This window comes from Procambarus clarkii, chromosome 78 (assembly GCF_040958095.1).
Source record: "Procambarus clarkii isolate CNS0578487 chromosome 78, FALCON_Pclarkii_2.0, whole genome shotgun sequence".
In the NCBI taxonomy this organism is placed as follows: domain Eukaryota; kingdom Metazoa; phylum Arthropoda; class Malacostraca; order Decapoda; family Cambaridae; genus Procambarus; species Procambarus clarkii.
Window position 1 is genome coordinate 11,036,987 of NC_091227.1, and position 21,418 is coordinate 11,058,404.

General features: G+C 52.0%; 1 protein-coding gene across 3 annotated transcripts in view; it reads right to left on the reverse strand.

Annotated features, from left to right (window-relative positions):
* The window catches only part of LOC123746141 (salivary peroxidase/catechol oxidase), a 49,146-nt gene that overhangs the window by 20,593 nt on the left and 7,135 nt on the right, over positions 1-21,418 (reverse strand). For 2 of the 3 annotated variants that reach the window (XM_045727438.2, XM_045727437.2), the window contains exon 2: positions 20,492-20,654. In XM_045727438.2, coding sequence (XP_045583394.2) covers positions 20,492-20,627 — 136 coding nt within the window. In that variant the 5' untranslated portion in view covers positions 20,628-20,654. Of the gene's footprint in view, positions 1-20,491; positions 20,655-20,744; positions 20,855-21,418 lie in introns of those variants that run through there. The other variant, XM_069314065.1, reaches the window with a different exon arrangement.

The window sequence follows — 21,418 nt, forward strand, 5'->3', positions numbered from 1 at the left end:
AGTGTTCACTAGTGAGTTCCATTCTTTAATGGCTTTTCTAATCATTGTAGTGGCTGTGGAATGTGCATCTAATGCAGCTGCTGTCGTTAGATTAATGTTGAGTTTGATGCGCAGGGCTTCAGTAGCTTCACATTCCAGTAAGTTGTGCAATAGTGATGCCTCTGCTTCTGTTCCACAGATATGACACTTTTACTATTGGGCTTATTGCCTCCCAGCAGCACTTGTAACTAAGTCTGTGTATGGCTACTGCAATGTCTCTGGATATGTTTGTGTCAGGCATGAAAGAGTAGTACCCAGTGGCTTGTTCGTACCATATCGCAGTGGATCTTCCTTCCGCTACTTTGGCTCTGTGGCGACTTTTAATAGTTGAGAGTATTTTCTTCTTGATTTGCTTCTTAATCTGTGAAAAACTTGGTGGTATTTGAACCTGTACAACAGGTAGAGCAGTGGCAGGTTTTGCTAGTGAGTCTGCCTTTTCATTACCATCTATGCCAATGTGACTTGGTATCCAATTTAGGGTGATTGACAGCCCTAGATTATGGGCTTCTTTTCCTATATGTAGGATTTCTGTGATGAGTTGTATATTATCTCTGTGTTAGCTGGATGACAATGCCTGGAGCGAAGATTTAGAGTCGGTATGAATGATGACTTCATGTAAATTATTCTAAATTGCATAACTTATAGCCTCCTTCAGGGCAAATAATTCTGTTTGCAATGTTGAGCACCCACTATTCATGCTTAATAAGCTTCATGGTTGTTAGTGTAAACTGCTGCCCCAGCAGAACCTCTTTCTTGATAAGACAAGAGGGAGATGAGGAGAAGGAAATTAATAGAGGAAGGTAAGAGCAAAGGGAAAGGTACGGATAGGATGGGTGTAATAATGGGGTGTAAGAAGTGGGTAATAATGTGTATAAGAATGGAAACGTAAGAACAAGATGAGAAAGAAAAAATAAAGATAAAAAAAGGTTGATAAGGGGGGGGGGGGTCAGGTCACGTTTGTTCTGAAGGTTGGAGGATTTGAGTGTGTACTGTGAAAGGGAAAAGTCAACATCAACAAAGCCAGGACTAAGGTTCGTGTTGGGTGGCTTGTGTATCAGAGCCGATTCAACAAGACGGCGTCTGTGTAAAGACAGGAAATATTATTTTAGAAGACCAATCAATAAGATGACTAGAGTCCCTAACTTGACAGAAGAGACCATAGTTTGTGTCTGCAGAGTTAACACTACTCCTGTGTTCCTTAAGTCTGTCATTTAATGTATGGCCAGTTTCCCTAAAGTATTGGAGAGGACAAGACGAACAGGAAATAGAGTAGACACCAGCAACATTAGAAGCAGGAGGAGCAGCGTGAACCAGATTACTACGAACAGTGTTAGTTTGTCGAAATGTGAGCTTTATGTCAAGAGAACGAAAGGTATTAGTGAGATTTTTGAGTTCAGATATAAAGAGAAGGCAGAGCACAGTGGTACTGGTGTTGGAAACAGGTTTGGGATGAAAGAAATTTCGTTTAGTTTGAGAATAGACACAGATGATAAAATGTAAGAGGTAACCAAGGCGAGAAAAAGATTTGTAAATAAAGGAAATTTCAGAATCAAGAAACTGAGGGTAACTGATGTGTAGAGCGCGGAGGAAGAGAGAGACGAGGACACTTTTCTTAACAGAAGGAGGATGGTAGGAAAAGAAGTGAATGTACTATGGATGGGTTTGCGGTAGACAACCCGGACACAGCTGTGAACATTAACGTCAAGAAAAGGAAGGAGGGAATTAGATTCCTATTCAACTTAGAAATGGATGGAAGGAGCCAGATTGTTAAGAGAGGCGAGGAAAGGCTGGAAAAGACTAAGGTCATGAGGCCATAAAACAAAAAGTCATCAACATAACGAAGCCAGAGAGAGGAACGAGTTTCAATAGTGGGAAGAAGAACAGTTTCGAAATATTCCATGTAGAGACTGGCAAGAACAGGGGAGAGAGGGGAACTCATAGCAACACCGAAAGTTTGAGAGAAGTATTTTCCGTTAGGAGAAGTTAGAAGAGAAGGAGTTAGAGTCAACAGAGTCTGAGTAGCTCAGGAAAACGTCAGTGGGGAGCGGGAGATGAAGAAGGCCCTCAGTTGCCTTCTGTCTAAGGAAAGAGAGAACGTCATCATCTTGACGTCTTAGAACGTCTTAGTCTTAGAAGAACGTCTTAGTCTTGACGTCGGCTCTCTGTCAGAACAGAGATAGTCTTGACGTCGGCTCTCTGTCAGAACAGAGAGCCGACGTCAAGACTAAGCATCTTACAGGAGGGCTGCAGGCACAGTCTTCCTATCAAGTCCTGAGACTGACGAAGGTGGGCAGGAGAAAAAGGGCCAAGGTAAGGTGTCAGAGTTTTAGCGAGCCAAGAGACAAGAGGATAGCCGACAGAGCCCCGTGAAGACATGATACGACGAAGAGGAACACCAGCTTTATGAGTCTTAGGAAGACCATAGAAATAAGGAAGAGAAGGGCAGATGACACGGAAACGTTTTATAAGATCTAGATTTATTAGTACAAGGCTCATACTTTTCATGATTCTCAAAAGGCTTAGACCCAGTCGACTTGTGTATGAGATTGCCATTGATTTAGGCATCTCTGCTTGCCTGCTATTGGTCTATTTGATCACCGGACCGTTGGACAAAGAGAAACCCTAGCAACGGCATTTGGCTACAGCCAGCATCATTCTGCTCGGGAGCTCACATTAGCAAGATGTGCACTCATATACTAGCGGCTAAATTAGATGCGATCACTTCTAGAAACTCCTCTTACAAAATATTCAGTCCTTTACATTCAAGTTAAATTGCTTGATTCTAAGTTGGGATAGTGAGAAACCGTTGTAGAGAGAAGATTGTCACATGATCACTACCAGGAGTAACAGACAACTGCAGAAAGTGATCGGGTTTAATCTGCGTCATCATTTGAAAGTGAAGGGTCTAAAGGTTGCCCAAATTATGTACGGATAATACAGATCGTCGCCGCTCGTTATTGGAAGATTGAAGTGAATCTAAGATTTCTGCCTCACTGCTTTCTGAGTAAATCCTACCCTGAGTGCCGTTTCAAGAGCCCATCAAAATCCGAGTCATATGAGCAATTTGTAGTATCCAGCCTCGCACTCCAATCCTATAGCTTGCATTGTCCACCCAAGTGTAGCCCCCCCCTGCCACTCCGTGCCTCTTATGCTCGCAACACGTGCATCATTGTAGCCTCAGCTGGTACATTAACGAGTAACCTCGCACGTTCATTAATTTTTGAGGTGAAAGGACGGAGAGACCACCATGGACACATTCCTGGAGTCCCTGTGTACCTCGCCGTGTTAGTGTAACCGGAAGGTCACCATCCGGCTGGCAGCGATATGTGTAGTCTTCGTGTACTGGAACTGAATGAGTCGAGGTCGACCCACTGTAAGAATCTACAATTTTTCTAGTGTTGATCTCAGTGATTAACCGAGTGAGTGAGTGTGGCTCCTTGTCCAGCCACAGCAGGTGAGGGGTAGACCACCCGAGGTGACCTACATTTGTCAGAACATTTACTTGTGTGGGAACGCTCACACCAAACATTTAGTGTCTCAGTGACTGTGTTAGATCATTTATTATTATTGTCTCAGTGAAATGAGTGATTAATCATTGTGTGATATTTATTGCTGTGTGCATAATTGTGATGGTTTTATTGTGTATTTCAGAGTTGTTGTGTATTTCTCGCGTCCTGTTGGAACTGTGATCAATGTCCCTTCATTACTGCGTGTCATATGTAGTTAGTGTCAGAAAGCTCACACGTGTTTAATTAGTTCACACTGACTCTTGCCAGAGGGTAGTGGCCCAGTGTCTCACTCTAGCGACGTGTGAGGTTCCTGCTGTGAATGGTATGCTTAGTTCAGTCTTGACGCTCTTGACTAACATAGAGTCACGCTCCCTGTGTATTAGTAAGTTTATTTAATAAACCAAATTAGTAGCAGAGAGTTTCCGTCAACATGTCCCAACATACCGCCTCCGTGTTTATTTCTGATATTTCTATTATCGGGTATCAAGAGCCCACAGCCTTTAGCAGTAAATACCATATAATCGGTGTGAGAACCTTAAGTCCTCATTGAATACCGTTTCAGGGATTGGAGCAAGGCTGACAACCCAGTAATGGGAAACACTTGCACGCTCATCTGGAGATAACTGTTATGTGACGCCCTCCGCCTGAGATACAGCGATTATCAGCGATTGCTCTTGCATATAATTGCTGTCAATTGATAAGCTGTATAACAGCCACCATTGGGATTGCTGCTGTTGCAGTCGTTGCAGAAACTTGTCCGCTCACAGAATGCTAGGATCATATTCGGTGTATGCAGAACATACAGTCCCAGCGGAAACTGAAATATCTGCGGATTATTTGAGTGTTTTGCTGCCGCCTGCGACAGAAGACAACTGAAAGTGAAGGTTGACTGTTTAAGCGATGGTGGTGGAGTGAAGGACACTATGTGAGACGGTAGAAGGGCGTCAAGTGGTCGATCACTTCTCTGTTTGTACAACTTGACAGTTGAGCAAGTCAGTGAGGGAATGGTGACACGAAGCCTTGGACACAAAGCCCTGGACATAAAACCCTACACATAAAGCCCTAGTCATGGCTTTGTGTGTAGGGACCTCTGGACCCAAAGCCCTGGACACGAAACCCTGGGCACGAAGCCCTGGGCACGAAGCCCTGGGCAAGAAGCCCTGGGCACGAAGCCCTGGGCAAGAAGCCCTGGGCACGAAACCCTGGACACGAAACCCTGGGCACGAAACCCTGGACACGAAACCCTGGACACGAAACGATGCAGCGAAAGGGCAGAATGAGAGTGTGCAAGGGCCGACACGTGGGCTCGGACGTGAGACGCAGTTGTGGAATGAATGTGAAGCTTTGGACAATAGTCAAGGATCATCTCAGGTACATACGTGCAGATAAAAAAAATGGAATGAAAAAACTCGTACAGAGATAAAATGTATCGAGATACATTGCTCACATCAACTGAGTGTATGAAGCAAAACTTATACGATTAAGGCTACTCCCCTTCAATGCACTCAAGGGCATTGAAGGGGGTTAAAGAGGCCAGAGGGGAGAGACATACACTGGCAATTGCTGGGCGAGTAAGAGGTAAAAAAATAAGACTAAGTGAAAGCAGTTGTGATGGAGCGAATATTTGACATTTGTTTAACCCATTTTTAATGACAGTTCTGATAGTATTTTACACCCATTTATTTTATGTGTTTGTGGGCGTCTTGATGGAGTGTGAGGGAGTTAGTTATGTGTGATGGTGTAGTGTGAGGGAGGTAGTTATGAGTGATGGTGTAGTGTGAGGGAGGTAGTTATGTGTGATGGTGTAGTGTGAGGGAGTTAGTTATGTGTGATGGTGTAGTGTGAGGGAGTTAGTTATGAGTGATGGTGTAGTGTGAGGGAGTTAGTTATGTGTGATGGTGTAGTGTGAGGGAGTTAGTTATGTGTGATGGTGTAGTGTGAGGGAGTTAGTTATGTGTGATGGTGTAGTGTGAGGGAGTTAGTTATGTGTGATGGTGTAATGTGAGGGAGTTAGTTATGTGTGATGGTGTAGTGTGAGAGAGTTAGTTATGTGTGATGGTGTAGTGTGAGGGAGTTAATTATGTGTGATGGTGCAGTGTGAGGGAGTTAGTTATGTGAGATGGTGTAGTGTGAGGGAGTTAGTTATGTGAGATGGTGTAGTGTGAGGGAGTTAGTTATGTGTGATGGTGCAGTGTGAGGGAGTTAGTTATGTGTGATGGTGCAGTGTGAGGGAGTTAGTTATGTGTGATGGTGTAGTGTGAGGGAGTTAGTTCTGTGTGATGGTGTTGTGTGAGGGAGTTAGTTATGTGTGATGGTGTAGTGTGAGGGAGTTAGTTATGTGTGATGGTGTAGTGTGAGGGAGTTATTTATGTGTGATGGTGCAGTGTGAGGGAGTTAGTTATGTGTGATGGTGTAGTGTGAGGGAGTTAGTTATGTGTGATGGTGCAGTGTGAGGGAGGTAGTTATGTGTGATGGTGTAGTGTGAGGGAGTTAGTTATGTGTGATGGTGTAGTGTGAGGGAGTTAGTTATGTGTGATGGTGCAGTGTGAGGGAGGTAGTTATGAGTGATGGTGTAGTGTGAGGGAGGTAGTTATGTGTGATGGTGTAGTGTGAGGGAGTTAGTTATGTGTGATGGTGTAGTGTGAGGCAGGTAGTTATGTGTGATGGTGTAGTGTGAGGGAGTTAGTTATGAGTGATGGTGTAGTGTGAGGGAGGTAGTTATGAGTGATGGTGTAGTGTGAGGCAGGTAGTTATGTGTGATGGTGTAGTGTGAGGGAGGTAGTTATGTGTGATGGTGTAGTGTGAGGGAGGTAGTTATGAGTGATGGTGTAGTGTGTTGTGTGGAAGATATGGAGTGTGAAGGAGGGAAGGTAATTATCAAGGGAAAGCGCCAAGCCATTATGACTATTTAGCACTGGGAAGGGGTCAGGATAAGGATTTGGGATGGGACGGGGGAAAGGAATGGTGCCCAACCACTTGGACGGTCGGGGATTGAACGCCGACCTGCATGAAGCGAGACCGTCGCTCTACCGTCCAGCCCAAGTGGCTGAGTAGCTTGTCCTTGAAGCTGCGACTTTTACAGAATCAAATAATATTGTTAATAAATTATTAAATTATTATTAATACTAAATTATTTAATTAATATTATTAATGAATTAATATTGTTATTATTTAGTAATGATCATTATTACTAATAATCATTATTATTAGTAATATTATTATCAATTTTCTGTATACTAAAGGGGGTTCCAGGCATTGTTTGGGTGACGGAGGCCACATCTTCACTACACACTATCTCTATGACTGTAACCTCTTTCAGTGCACATTTTCGTCAACACTACACACAACTGTCATCACTGTAGTCATCTTCACTACACACAACTGTCATCACTGTAGTCATCTTCACTATACACAACTGTCATCACTGTAGTCATCTTCACTACACACAACTGTCATCACTGTAGTCATCTTCACTACACACAACTGTCATCACTGTAGTCATCTTCACTAAACACAACTGTCATCACTGTAGTCATCTTCACTACACACAACTGTCATCACTGTAGTCATCTTCACTACGCACAACTGTCATCACTGTAGCCATCTTTGTGGCGACGTTAACGCCATCTGCTGAACGCACCTCACCCAATTTTCTGTTTCCCGGTGTAAGGTTGTGACCGTATTCACTACGAACTGTCTTCATCGCTATAACTACCTTCACCACCTGGGGGCCGACGGGGGACCCATTAACAACTACCATCTCTCTCCGTCACCGCCGTCTCCACCCTTCACCACCTGGGGGCCGACGGGGGACCCATTAACAACTACCATCTCTCTCCGTCACCGCCGTCTCCACCCTTCACCACCTGGGGGCCGACGGGGGACCCATTAACAACTACCATCTCTCTCCGTCACCGCCGTCTCCACCCTTCACCACCTGGGGGCCGACGGGGGACCCATTAACAACTACCATCTCTCTCCGTCACCGCCGTCTCCACCCTTCACCACCTGGGGGCCGACGGGGGACCCATTAACAACTACCATCTCTCTCCGTCACCGCCGTCTCCACCCTTCACCACCTGGGGGCCGACGGGGGACCCATTAACAACTACCATCTCTCTCCGTCACCGCCGTCTCCACCCTTCACCACCTGGGGGCCGACGGGGGACCCATTAACAACTACCATCTCTCTCCGTCACCGCCGTCTCCACCCTTCACCACCTGGGGGCCGACGGGGGACCCATTAACAACTACCATCTCTCTCCGTCACCGCCGTCTCCACCCTTCACCACCTGGGGGCCGACGGGGGACCCATTAACAACTACCATCTCTCTCCGTCACCGCCGTCTCCACCCTTCACCACCTGGGGGCCGACGGGGGACCCATTAACAACTACCATCTCTCTCCGTCACCGCCGTCTCCACCCTTCACCACTATACTAAAATAGTGAAATACTAAACAAATAACAGTTACCCCTTAAGGGCCGCGGCTTGGGGCGGGGGGGGGGGGAACCTTTGCAGCTGTAGGAGAATCTTCTGTTGCATGCAAGTACGGCGGGAAAATTATTGACAGCAGGAAATTTATGTTGATTTTTCCGAGATCGGTGAATAATGGTGCATATTACTATTAGAAAATAATTAGTTTAAAAAGTTTGCGTTGAAAATATTTAGCTCTGTAGCTGGCTGTCAGTTCCCTCCTCCCATCCCCTACCAAAAAAAAATCGTCGTGGGGGTCTGAATGTAACTTTAGCATGCTGTCAATTCTTTAATTCAGATGATCCCGACCAGCCTATGTTCACCCCGTACCCCAGACCATTCCCTATGCCAATTTGGGTGAGACTAGCCTCAAGCATCTGGCCCCCATCCTCGATCAGACCGCCAGATAAGCAGACAAATAATCTCTCCTATAGTGTAAATTCATATTGATTTATTATTGTTATTGTTATTTTTATTAATTATTATAATTCAATTAACTGGCATGTATGACTGGCATAATTAGCAGGAGCCGAGCGGACAGCACGCTGGACTTGTGATCCTGTGGTCCCGGGTTCGATCCCGGGCGCCGGCAAGAAACAATGGGCAGAGTTTCTTTCACCCTATGCCCCTGTTACCTAGCAGTAAAATAGGTACCTGGGTGTTAGTCAGCTGTCACGGGCTGCTTCCTGGGGGTGAAGGCCTGGTCGAGGACCGGGCCGCGGGGACACTAAAGCCCCGAAATCAACTCAAGATAACCTCAAGACAACCCGTTGGAGTACTGTCACCAGGGAGACAGGTCGCTCGAGTCATAAAGGTCACGGTGGTCATGTCAAACAGCCTTCACACCTCCCTCGTCCAGTGAGGGAACTAATGAACACATTAGGAAATGTATATGTTTATCTCTCAGAATGTTCGGTAATATGTTTATTGTTTGTGATGTGTGTATATGTTTGTATTAACACGATGTACTGAACGGGGTGAGAATAGCTTGAGCTACCTGTACAGACGGGCCACACCTATATCCCCCCCTGCACAGACGGGCCACACCTATATCCCCTCCCTGTACAGACGGGCCACATCTATCACCCCCCCTGCACACACGGGCCACACCTATATCCCCTCCCTGTACAGACGGGCCACATCTATCACCCCCCCTGCACACACGGGCCACACCTATATCCCCTCCCTGTACAGACGGGCCACATCTATCACCCCCCCTGCACACACGGGCCACACCTATATCCCCTCCCTGTACAGACGGGCCACATCTATCACCCCCCCCTGCACACACGGGCCACACCTATATCCCCTCCCTGTACAGACGGGCCACATCTATCACCCCCCCTGCACACACGGGCCACACCTATATCCCCTCCCTGTACAGACGGGCCACACCTATCACCCCCCCCTGCACACACGGGCCACACCTATATCCCCTCCCTGTACAGACGGGCCACATCTATCACCCCCCCTGCACACACGGGCCACACCTATATCCCCTCCCTGTACAGACGGGCCACATCTATCACCCCCCCTGCACAGACGGGCGACACCTATATCCCCCCTGCATAGACGGGCCACACCTATATCCCCTCCCTGTACAGACGGGCCACATCTATCACCTCCCCTGCACAGACGGGCGACACCTATATCCCCCCTGCACAGACGGGCCACACCTATATCCCCCCCTGTACAGACGGGCCACACCTATATCCCCTCCCTGTACAGACGGGCCACACCTATATCCCCCCTGCACAGACGGGCCACACCTATATCCCCCCTGCACAGACGGGCCACACCTATTCTCCCCCCTGCACAGACGGGCCACACCTATTCTCCCCCCTGCACAGACGGGCCACACCTATCCCCCCTGCACAGACGGGCCACACCTATCCCCCCTGCACAGACGGGCCACACCTATATCCCCCAGCACAAACGGGCCACGCCTATCCCCCCCTGCACAGACGGGCCACACCTATCCCCCCTGCACAGACGGGCCACACCTATATCCACCCAGCACAGACGGGCCACACCTATATCCCCCTGCACAGACGGGCCACACCTATCTCCCCAGCACAGACGGGCCACACCTATATCCCCCCCAGCACAGACGGGCCACACCTATCCCCCCCTGCACAGACGGGCCACACCTATATCCCCCCCAGCACAGACGGGCCACACCTATATCCCCCCCTGCACAGACGGGCCACACCTATATCCCCCCCTGCACAGACGGGCCACACCTATATCCCCCCCAGCACAGACGGGCCACACCTATATCCCCCCTGCACAGACGGGCCACACCTATCCCCCCCAGCACAGACGGGCCACACCTATCCCCCCTGCACAGACGGGCCACACCTATCCCCCCCAGCACAGACGGGCCACACCTATCCCCCCTGCACAGACGGGCCACACCTATCCCCCCTGCACAGACGGGCCACACCTATCCCCCCTGCACAGACGGGCCACACCTATATCCCCCCCTGCACAGACGGGCCACACCTATATCCACCCAGCACAGACGGGCCACACCTATATCCCCCCTGCACAGACGGGCCACACCTATCCCCTTGCACAGACGGGCCACACCTATATCCCCCCAGCACAGACGGGCCACACCTATCCCCCCCCCTGCACAGACGGGCCACACCTATCCCCCCCTGCACAGACGGGCCACACCTATCCCCCCCCTGCACAGACGGGCCACACCTATATCCCCCCCTGCACAGACGGGCCACACCTATCCCCCCCTGCACAGACGGGCCACACCTATATCCCCGCTGCACAGACGGGCCACACCTATCTCCCCTGCACAGACGGGCCACACCTATCCCCCCCAGCACAGACGGGCCACACCTATCCCCCCTGCACAGACGGGCCATACCTATCCCCCCCTGCACAGACGGGCCACACCTATCCCCCCTGCACAGACGGGCCATACCTATCCCCCCTGCACAGACGGGCCACACCTATCCCCCCCTGCACAGACGGGCCACACCTATATCCCCGCTGCACAGACGGGCCACACCTATCCCCCCCTGCACAGACGGGCCACACCTATCCCCCCCCTGCACAGACGGGCCACACCTATATCCCCCCCTGCACAGACGGGCCACACCTATCCCCCCCTGCACAGACGGGCCACACCTATATCCCCGCTGCACAGACGGGCCACACCTATCCCCCCCCTGCACAGACGGGCCACACCTATATCCCCCCCTGCACAGACGGGCCACACCTATCCCCCCCTGCACAGACGGGCCACACCTATATCCCCGCTGCACAGACGGGCCACACCTATCTCCCCTGCACAGACGGGCCACACCTATCCCCCCCAGCACAGACGGGCCACACCTATCCCCCCTGCACAGACGGGCCATACCTATCCCCCCCTGCACAGACGGGCCACACCTATCCCCCCTGCACAGACGGGCCATACCTATCCCCCCTGCACAGACGGGCCACACCTATCCCCCCTGCACAGACGGGCCACACCTATCCCCCCCCTGTACAGACGGGCCACACCTATATCCCCCCTGCACAGACGGGCCATACCTATCCCCCCTGCACAGACGGGCCACACCTATCCCCCCTGCACAGACGGGCCACACCTATCCCCCCCTGTACAGACGGGCCACACCTATCCCCCCTGCACAGACGGGCCACACCTATCCCCCCCTGTACAGACGGGCCACACACCTATCCAACCCCCCCCCCCCCCGTGCCAAGACGACGTAACCCCATATCTCTGTCAAAATTGTAAATCTAACGACAATAGTGCAAATGTATAGAACATGTTTATAAGAGATATTACAGTTAAAAAGGAAGACAGGACACAATTGAGATCTCCATAAGAGGTGAGACATTTTGCGTCACCATTTGCATAACAACAGTTAAGGTGATCACTCAAATACATTTCTCTTACAGTAGTTTGTATAACTTTCGCTGGGCAGCGGTGGAGTGGCCTATGACTCAACAGCTGGTGCAGACACTGAGGAAAAAAACCACCTTAAACGCCCTCGGAAATCCAGTGTGTGATTATAGAAATTTCCCGCGAGGCGTTCACCCAGTTTTTGTGGTCAGTGCTCTGTAGAACGTCATGTTGTACACTCTCGCCCCAAGGTTGTGGCTCCCCCCAAGGTTGTGGCTCCCACAAGGTTGTGACTCGCCCCAAGGTTGTGGCTCGCCCCAAGGTTGTGACTCGCCCCAAGGTTGTGGCTCGTCCCAAGGTTGTGACTCGCCACAAGGTTGTGACTCGCCCCAAGGTTGTGGCTCGTCCCAAGGTTGTGACTCGCCACAAGGTTGTGGCTCCCACAAGGTTGTGACTCGCCACAAGGTTGAGGCTCGCCCCAAGGTTGTGACTCCCCCAAGGTTGTGACTCCCCCAAGGTTGTGGCTCCCACAAGGTTGTGGCTCCCACAAGGTTGTGGCTCCCCCAAGGTTGTGGCTCCCCCCAAGGTTGTGACTCCCCCAAGGTTGTGACTCCCCCAAGGTTGTGACTCCCCCAAGGTTGTGGCTATCCCAAGGTTGTGGCTTCCCCAAGGTTGTGACTCCCCCAAGGTTGTGGCTCCCCCCAAGGTTGTGGCTCCCACAAGGTTGTGGCTCCCCCCCAAGGTTGTGGCTCCCCCAAGGTTGTGGCTCCCCCCAAGGTTGTGACTCCCCCAAGGTTGTGACTCCCCCAAGGTTGTGACTCCCCCAAGGTTGTGACTCCCCCAAGGTTATGGCTCCCCCAAGGTTGTGACTCCCTCCAAGGTTGTGACTCCCCCAAGGTTGTGACTCCCCCAAGGTTGTGACTCCCCCAAGGTTGTGGCTCCCCCAAGGTTGTGACTCCCCCAAGGTTGTGACTCCCCCAAGGTTGTGACTCCCCCAAGGTTGTGGCTCCCCCAAGGTTGTGACTCCCCCAAGGTTGTGACTCCCCCAAGGTTGTGACTCCCCCAAGGTTGTGGCTCCCCCAAGGTTGTGACTCCCCCAAGGTTGTGACTCCCCCAAGGTTGTGACTCCCCCAAGGTTGTGGCTCCCCCAAGGTTGTGACTCCCCCAAGGTTGTGACTCCCCCAAGGTTGTGACTCCCCCAAGGTTGTGGCTCCCCCAAGGTTGTGACTCCCCCCAAGGTTGTGACTCCCCCAAGGTTGTGACTCCCCCAAGGTTGTGGCTCCCCCCAAGGTTGTGGCTCCCCCCAAGGTTGTGACTCCCCCCAAGGTTGTGGCTCCCCCAAGGTTGTGACTCCCCCAAGGTTGTGGCTCCCCCAAGGTTGTGACTCCCCCAAGGTTGTGACTCCCCCAAGGTTGTGACTCCCCCAAGGTTGTGACTCCCCCAAGGTTGTGACTCCCCCAAGGTTGTGGCTCCCCCAAGGTTGTGACTCCCCCAAGGTTGTGACTCCCCCAAGGTTGTGACTCCCCCAAGGTTGTGGCTCCCCCAAGGTTGTGACTCCCCCAAGGTTGTGACTCCCCCAAGGTTGTGACTCCCCCAAGGTTGTGACTCCCCCCAAGGTTGTGACTCCCCCAAGGTTGTGACTCCCCCAAGGTTGTGGCTCCCCCAAGGTTGTGACTCCCCCAAGGTTGTGACTCCCCCAAGGTTGTGACTCCCCCAAGGTTGTGGCTCCCCCAAGGTTGTGACTCCCCCAAGGTTGTGACTCCCCCAAGGTTGTGACTCCCCCAAGGTTGTGACTCCCCCAAGGTTGTGACTCCCCCAAGGTTGTGGCTCCCCCAAGGTTGTGGCTCCCCCAAGGTTGTGACTCCCCCAAGGTTGTGACTCCCCCAAGGTTGTGGCTCCCCCAAGGTTGTGACTCCCCCAAGGTTGTGACTCCCCCAAGGTTGTGGCTCCCCCAAGGTTGTGGCTCCCCCAAGGTTGTGGCTCCCCCAAGGTTGTGACTCCCCCAAGGTTGTGACTCCCCCAAGGTTGTGACTCCCCCAAGGTTGTGACTCCCCCAAGGTTGTGACTCCCACAAGGTTGTGGCTCCCCCCAAGGTTGTGGCTCCCACAAGGTTGTGGCTCCCCCCAAGGTTGTGGCTCCCCCCAAGGTTGTGACTCCCCCCAAGGTTGTGGCTATCCCAAGGTTGTGGCTTCCCCAAGGTTGTGACTCCCCCAAGGTTGTGGCTCCCCCCAAGGTTGTGGCTCCCACAAGGTTGTGGCTCTCCCCCAAGGTTGTGGCTCCCCCAAGGTTGTGGCTCCCCAAGGTTGTGACTCCCCCAAGGCTGTGACTCCCCCAAGGTTGTGACTCCCCCAAGGTTGTGACTCCCCCAAGGTTGTGACTCCCCCAAGGTTGTGACTCCCCCCAAGGTTGTGACTCCCCCAAGGTTGTGACTCCCCCAAGGTTGTGGCTCCCCCAAGGTTGTGACTCCCCCAAGGTTGTGACTCCCCCAAGGTTGTGACTCCCCCAAGGTTGTGGCTCCCCCAAGGTTGTGGCTCCCCCAAGGTTGTGACTCCCCCAAGGTTGTGACTCCCCCAAGGTTGTGACTCCCCCAAGGTTGTGACTCCCCCAAGGTTGTGGCTCGCCCCAAGGTTGTGACTCCCCCAAGGTTGTGACTCCCCCAAGGTTGTGGCTCCCCCAAGGTTGTGGCTCCCCCAAGGTTGTGGCTCCCCCAAGGTTGTGACTCCCCCAAGGTTGTGACTCCCCCAAGGTTGTGACTCCCCCAAGGTTGTGACTCCCCCAAGGCTGTGACTCCCCCAAGGTTGTGACTCCCCCAAGGTTGTGACTCCCCCAAGGTTGTGGTTCCCCCAAGGTTGTGGCTCCCCCAAGGTTGTGGCTCCCCCAAGGTTGTGACTCCCCCAAGGTTGTGGCTCCCCCAAGGTTGTGACTCCCCCATGGTTGTGACTCCCCCAAGGTTGTGGCTCCCCCAAGGTTGTGGCTCCCCCAAGGTTGTGGCTCCCCCAAGGTTGTGACTCCCCCAAGGTTGTGACTCCCCCAAGGTTGTGGCTCCCCCAAGGTTGTGGCTCTCCCAAGGTTGTGACTCCCCCAAGGTTGTGACTCCCCCAAGGTTGTGGCTCCCCCAAGGTTGTGACTCCCCCAAGGTTGTGACTCCCCCAAGGTTGTGGCTCCCCCAAGGTTGTGGCTCCCCCAAGGTTGTGGCTCCCCCAAGGTTGTGACTCCCCCAAGGTTGTGACTCCCCCAAGGTTGTGACTCCCCCAAGGTTGTGACTCCCCCAAGGTTGTGACTCCCACAAGGTTGTGGCTCCCCCCAAGGTTGTGGCTCCCACAAGGTTGTGGCTCCCCCCAAGGTTGTGGCTCCCCCCAAGGTTGTGACTCCCCCCAAGGTTGTGGCTATCCCAAGGTTGTGGCTTCCCCAAGGTTGTGACTCCCCCAAGGTTGTGGCTCCCCCAAGGTTGTGACTCCCCCAAGGTTGTGGCTCCCCCAAGGTTGTGGCTCCCCCAAGGTTGTGGCTCCCCCCAAGGTTGTGGCTCCCCCAAGGTTGTGGCTCCCCCAAGGTTGTGGCTCCCCCAAGGTTGTGGCTCCCCCCAAGGTTGTGGCTCCCCCAAGGTTGTGGCTCCCACAAGGTTGTGGCTCCCCCAAGGTTGTGGCTCCCCCCAAGGTTGTGGCTCCCCCAAGGTTGTGGCTCCCACAAGGTTGTGGCTCCCCCAAGGTTGTGGCTCCCCCCAAGGTTGTGGCTCCCCCAAGGTTGTGGCTCCCACAAGGTTCCACCGGTGAGGACAGTCACCAGGAAGAATTCGCATTTCCGGTTGTGTTCAACCACTGTTTCCTGCGCGCCCGTAGGCATAATCAAGAGGACTCCTGGGCCCCCGACGGGCCAGTCAAGAGGACTCCTCCTGGACGCCCGACGGGCCAGTCAAGAGGACTCCTCCTGGGCGCCCGACGGGCCAGTCAAGAGGACTCCTCCTGGGCGCCCGACGGCCCAGTTAAGACGACTCCTCCTGAGCGCCCGACGGGCCAGTCAAGAGGACTCATCTTGGGCGCCCGACGGCCCAGTCAAGAGGACTCCTCCTGGGCGCCCGACGGCCCAGTCAAGAGGACTCCTCCTGGGCGCCCGACGGCCCAGTCAAGATGGTGTTAACTGGACCTCGATAAGAGAATGGTCCAGTTCTGAGTATTTGTTTACAACAGTCGAGAGCCGACCCCCATATTTGGCGCTCATGGAAAGCAGCCATTCATATTCCACCTTTATTAGTGTATTGGTCTTATCGGGCTTGAAGATATGACAACGGCGTGATCATATCCTAGCTTGAAGATGCGGCAACAACGTGATCATATCCTGGCTTGAAGATACGGCAACAACGTAATCATATCGGGCTTGCAACCCGTTCTTGCACTTGCTTATAGTCAATATCTTGCTTATGAATAAGTGCATATGTGACATACTAAGTTATTGTGAATATTTGAGTTTACCTTGTAAAGCTAAATAGAAAACCACAACCTAACCTAACCTTCTTAGTATGTTAAGATATTACAATTAGTACTGAACCTATACCTATACTGATATTACAGTTTTATAAAAATAATAAAACAAAACTAAAATATTTAAATAAATTGTAAAGTAACTCAGGATATTGTCAAATTGTTTATAAAATCTGTATTGTTTAATAAAACAGAGAAAAAGTTAGTGCCCTAAAAAAAATACGGCTTAGAATATGTCACATATATACTTATTTATAAGCACAATAGTGATTATACACAGTAAGTCATATATGTGCTGTCATGTTTGAGACCTGCTCTCGCACAAGACAACACATATATGACTTATTGCTTATAGTCACTATTTTGCTTTAAACAAGTATATATGTGACATATTCCAAGCCATATTTTTTTCAAGGCACTAACTTTTTCTCTCAGTTTTATTAAACAATACAGATTTTATACACAATTTCACAATATCCTGAGTTACTTTACAATTTATTTAAATATTTTAGTTTTGTTTTAATATTTTTATAAAACTGTAATATCAGTATAGGTATAGGTTCAGTACTAATTGTAATATCTTAACATACTAAGAAGGTTAGGTTAGGTTGTGGTTTTCTATTCAGCTTTACAAGGTAAACTCAAATATTCATAATAAATTAGTATGTCACATATGCACTTATTCATAAGCAAGATATTGACTATAAGCAAGTTCGAGAACGGGTTACATTTTTGACCCACCAGGGAATAAACCCGGTATTACTGAGTGTGGGTCAAGAACAGTCAGCCATACTAATGATCCTAGGTTCGATTCTTTTCTGAAGGAAAAATGACAGTTATAATTGTCTTTAAGATAGGTTTTAAATATAACTAACCTCACCAATCTCCAGAACCTCACGAACTAACAATATTGGGTCGTTGTTCACTTGTTTTGACTGAGTGGCAGCTGCACTGTGATGAATTATTAGTAAATATCATTTAAACCTTTGTGCTAAAGTGGGAGAACTACGTTTTCTATGATCCTAGACCCCTTTATATGTTAATAATCTAGTTACCGTATACTAAGTACATTGTACACTGGTGTTATCAACATTGCAATATCTGTCACCTGACAGTCAAACACTTCGAGCGGTCAAAATCCCACCAGCCAGATCATATTGCTGAAAAAACAGCTAATTCACTCAGTCTTTACAATGACTGGCTGAGGAAATCACAGTCATCTTGAGCTTGACACTGACCGACTTAACGTGACTGTTCTTACCGGCATCCCTCAGTCAAGACCCTCAGTCACCTCGACCTCGTCCCTCGCTGTACGCTACACCGAACTCCCAGGTCTTCAGTTCTTAAGAATTTATTGGGTTCATAATATACTTTCTTCACGGCGTTTTCCCCAAGCGTCCTCACCAGACGACGCCACCCCAAGCGTCCTCACCAGACGACGCCACCCCAAGCGTCCTCACCAGACGACGCCACCCCAAGCGTCCTCTCCAGACGACGCCACCCCAAGCGTCCTCACCAGACGACGCCACCCCAAGCGTCCTCACCAGACGACGCCACCCCAAGCGTCCTCGTCAGATGACGCCACCCCAAGCGTCCTCGTCATACGACGCCACCCCAAGCGTCCTCGTCAGACGACGCCACCCCAAGCGTCCTCACCAGACGACGCCACCCCAAGCGTCCTCACCAGACGACGCCACCCCAAGCGTCCTCACCAGACGACGCCACCCCAAGCGTCCTCTCCAGACGACGCCACCCCAAGCGTCCTCACCAGACGACGCCACCCCAAGCGTCCTCACCAGACGACGCCACCCCAAGCGTCCTCGTCAGACGACGCCACCCCAAGCGTCCTCGTCAGACGACGCCACCCCAAGCGTCCTCGTCAGATGACGCCACCCCAAGCGTCCTCGTCAGACGACGCCACCCCAAGCGTCCTCACCAGACGACGCCACCCCAAGCGTCCTCACCAGACGACGCCACCCCAAGCGTCCTCGTCATACGACGCCACCCCAAGCGTCCTCACCAGACGACGCCACCCCAAGCGTCCTCACCAGACGACGCCACCCCAAGTGTCCTCGTCAGATGACGCCACCCCAAGCGTCCTCGTCATACGACGCCACCCCAAGCGTCCTCGTCAGACGACGCCACCCCAAGCGTCCTCACCAGACGACGCCACCCCAAGCTTCCTCGTCAGATGACGCCACCCCAAGCGTCCTTGTCATACGACGCCACCCCAAGCGTCCTCACCAGACGACGCCACCCCAAGCGTCCTCACCAGACGACGCCACCCCAAGCTTCCTCGTCAGATGACGCCACCCCAAGCGTCCTTGTCATACGACGCCACCCCAAGCGTCCTCACCAGACGACGCCACCCCAAGCGTCCTCACCAGACGACGCCACCCCAAGCGTCCTCGTAAGACGACGCCACCCCAAGCGTCCTCGTCAGACGACGCCACCCCAAGCGTCCTCACCAGACGACGCCACCCCAAGCGTCCTCGTCAGACGACGCCACCCCAAGCGTCCTCACCAGACGACGCCACCCCAAGCGTCCTCACCAGACGACGCCACCCCAAGCGTCCTCGTCAGACGACGCCACCCCAAGCGTTCTCGTCAGATGACGCCACCCCAAGCGTCCTCGTCAAACGACGCCACCCCAAGCGTCCTCACCAGACGACGCCACCCCAAGCGTCCTCGTCAGACGACGCCACCCCAAGCGTCCTCACCAGACGACGCCACCCCAAGCGTCCTCGTCAGACGACGCCACCCCAAGCGTCCTCACCAGACGACGCCACCCCAAGCGTCCTCACCAGACGACGCCACCCCAAGCGTCCTCGTCAGACGACGCCACCCCAAGCGTCCTCACCAGACGACGCCACCCCAAGCGTCCTCGTCAGATGACGCCACCCCAAGCGTCCTCGTCAGACGACGCCACCCCAAGCGTCCTCACCAGACGACGCCACCCCAAGCGTCCTCGTCAGACGACGCCACCCCAAGCGTCCTCGTCAGATGACGCCACCCCAAGCGTCCTCGTCAGACGACGCCACCCCAAGCGTCCTCACCAGACGACGCCACCCCAAGCGTCCTCACCAGACGACGCCACCCCAAGCGTCCTCGTCAGACGACGCCACCCCAAGCGTCCTCGTCAGATGACGCCACCCCAAGCGTCCTCGTCAGACGACGCCACCCCAAGCGTCCTCGTCAGATGACGCCACCCCAAGCGTCTTCGTCAGACGACGCCACCCCAAGCGTCCTCACCAGACGACGCCACCCCAAGCGTCCTCACCAGACGACGCCACCCCAAGCGTCCTCGTCAGATGACGCCACCCCAAGCGTCCTCACCAGACGACGCCACCCCAAGCGTCCTCGTCAGATGACGCCACCCCAAGCGTCCTCGTCAGACGACGCCACCCCAAGCGTCCTCACCAGACGACGCCACCCCAAGCGTCCTCACCAGACGACGCCACCCCAAGCGTCCTCGTCAGATGACGCCACCCCAAGCGTCCTCGTCAGACGACGCCACCCCAAGCGTCCTCACCAGACGACGCCACCCCAAGCGTCCTCACCAGACGACGCCACCCCAAGCGTCCTCACCAGACGACGCCACCCCAAGCGTCCTCACCAGACGACGCCACCCCAAGCGTCCTTGTCATACGACGCTCTATTATTCCTCAATAATCTACTCAATGTATTTCATAAAAAAAACACAAGAAACCTTCGTGTTTCATTTTAATTGGCAGATTTTGTTATTAACAACTACGAAATCTTACCTAATTATTCTCGGTAGCTTTAGTGCGGCATGTCAATACCTTCAGCCTCGTGGCCCACAGTTTACAAACTATTAACTAAGGTATGTCCTAGACACACACGCACACACACACACACACACACACACACACACACACACACACACATACACACACACACACACACACACACGCACACACACACACATGATCACACACACACACACACACACACACACACACACACACACACACACACACAGTACATCCCTCGACAGATAACCTTCTCACAACCCATCCTCCTGTTTAGATAGTGTTATAGTAACAATGTGAACCATCGTACATACGTTGACGTAATGGACAATAAGAATCCACCTACCAGGGAAGTTGATCTGACGGACGACTCGGGCGACAGGCAGTTCGTCAATTAAGGCGCCATTCGAGTCAATGACAGCCTCGTGGGAGGCCACGAGGGCTCCCAGGGCCGCCACCAACAAGCACGACCACACCATCATTTGTGCTGCTCTCTCAACTATCACTTCCTGTCAGGAGAAAAATATTAAGTTGAATTAAAACAGTTAATGATTGTATAAGCACGTCATGGTTCGCCTGATAGTTAATAGCCTCCTTACCTTCTACTCTGGGGCTTGGTTCTTGGTTTCCCGTCTCGTGCCCCGACACAGGAAGGGGGTGTGGAGTATGCATGACACGGAACGGAAAACCTAAAGAAGTACAGGAAGCTCTGAGAGAAAGGAGAAAGATCTTGAGAGACGGGGAAAGCCCAGAGGGACCAAACAATAGGGCAAGGGCCATAAAGAGCCCTAGGCTGGGCCAAATAATAGGGCACGGTTCATAAAGAGCCCTAGGAGGGACCAAACAATAGGGCACAGTTCATAAAGAGCCCGGGGAGGCGCCAAATAATTGGGCACAGGACATAAAGAGTTGGCTCAGGGCTGTTTTAATAAGAGGTCAATGAACTTCTTTGTTTTTTAATACATGATGATGCCTATGTTTTGGTTAGGGAGTTGTGTTTTTTACTCTTTTACGAATTATTTCTTTCATTATTCTTTCCTCTTTCTTATATTCACTGTGCAGGGTAGATTTGTAACACCAATCAAATTATATTTCACACTCCTGAGGCTTGCACCCTCTGCAATAAATAAAAAAAATTCTTTAGAGAAGTAAGGCTGAAGGCTTGTGGTATGTATGGAGTTTGTAAAGAGTTGAGTCACTTGGCCAGTCTGTACGTGGACATAGGTATCTGGCTGATCATGAGTCAAAGTGGGTTTCCAGGTTTGTGGGTCTT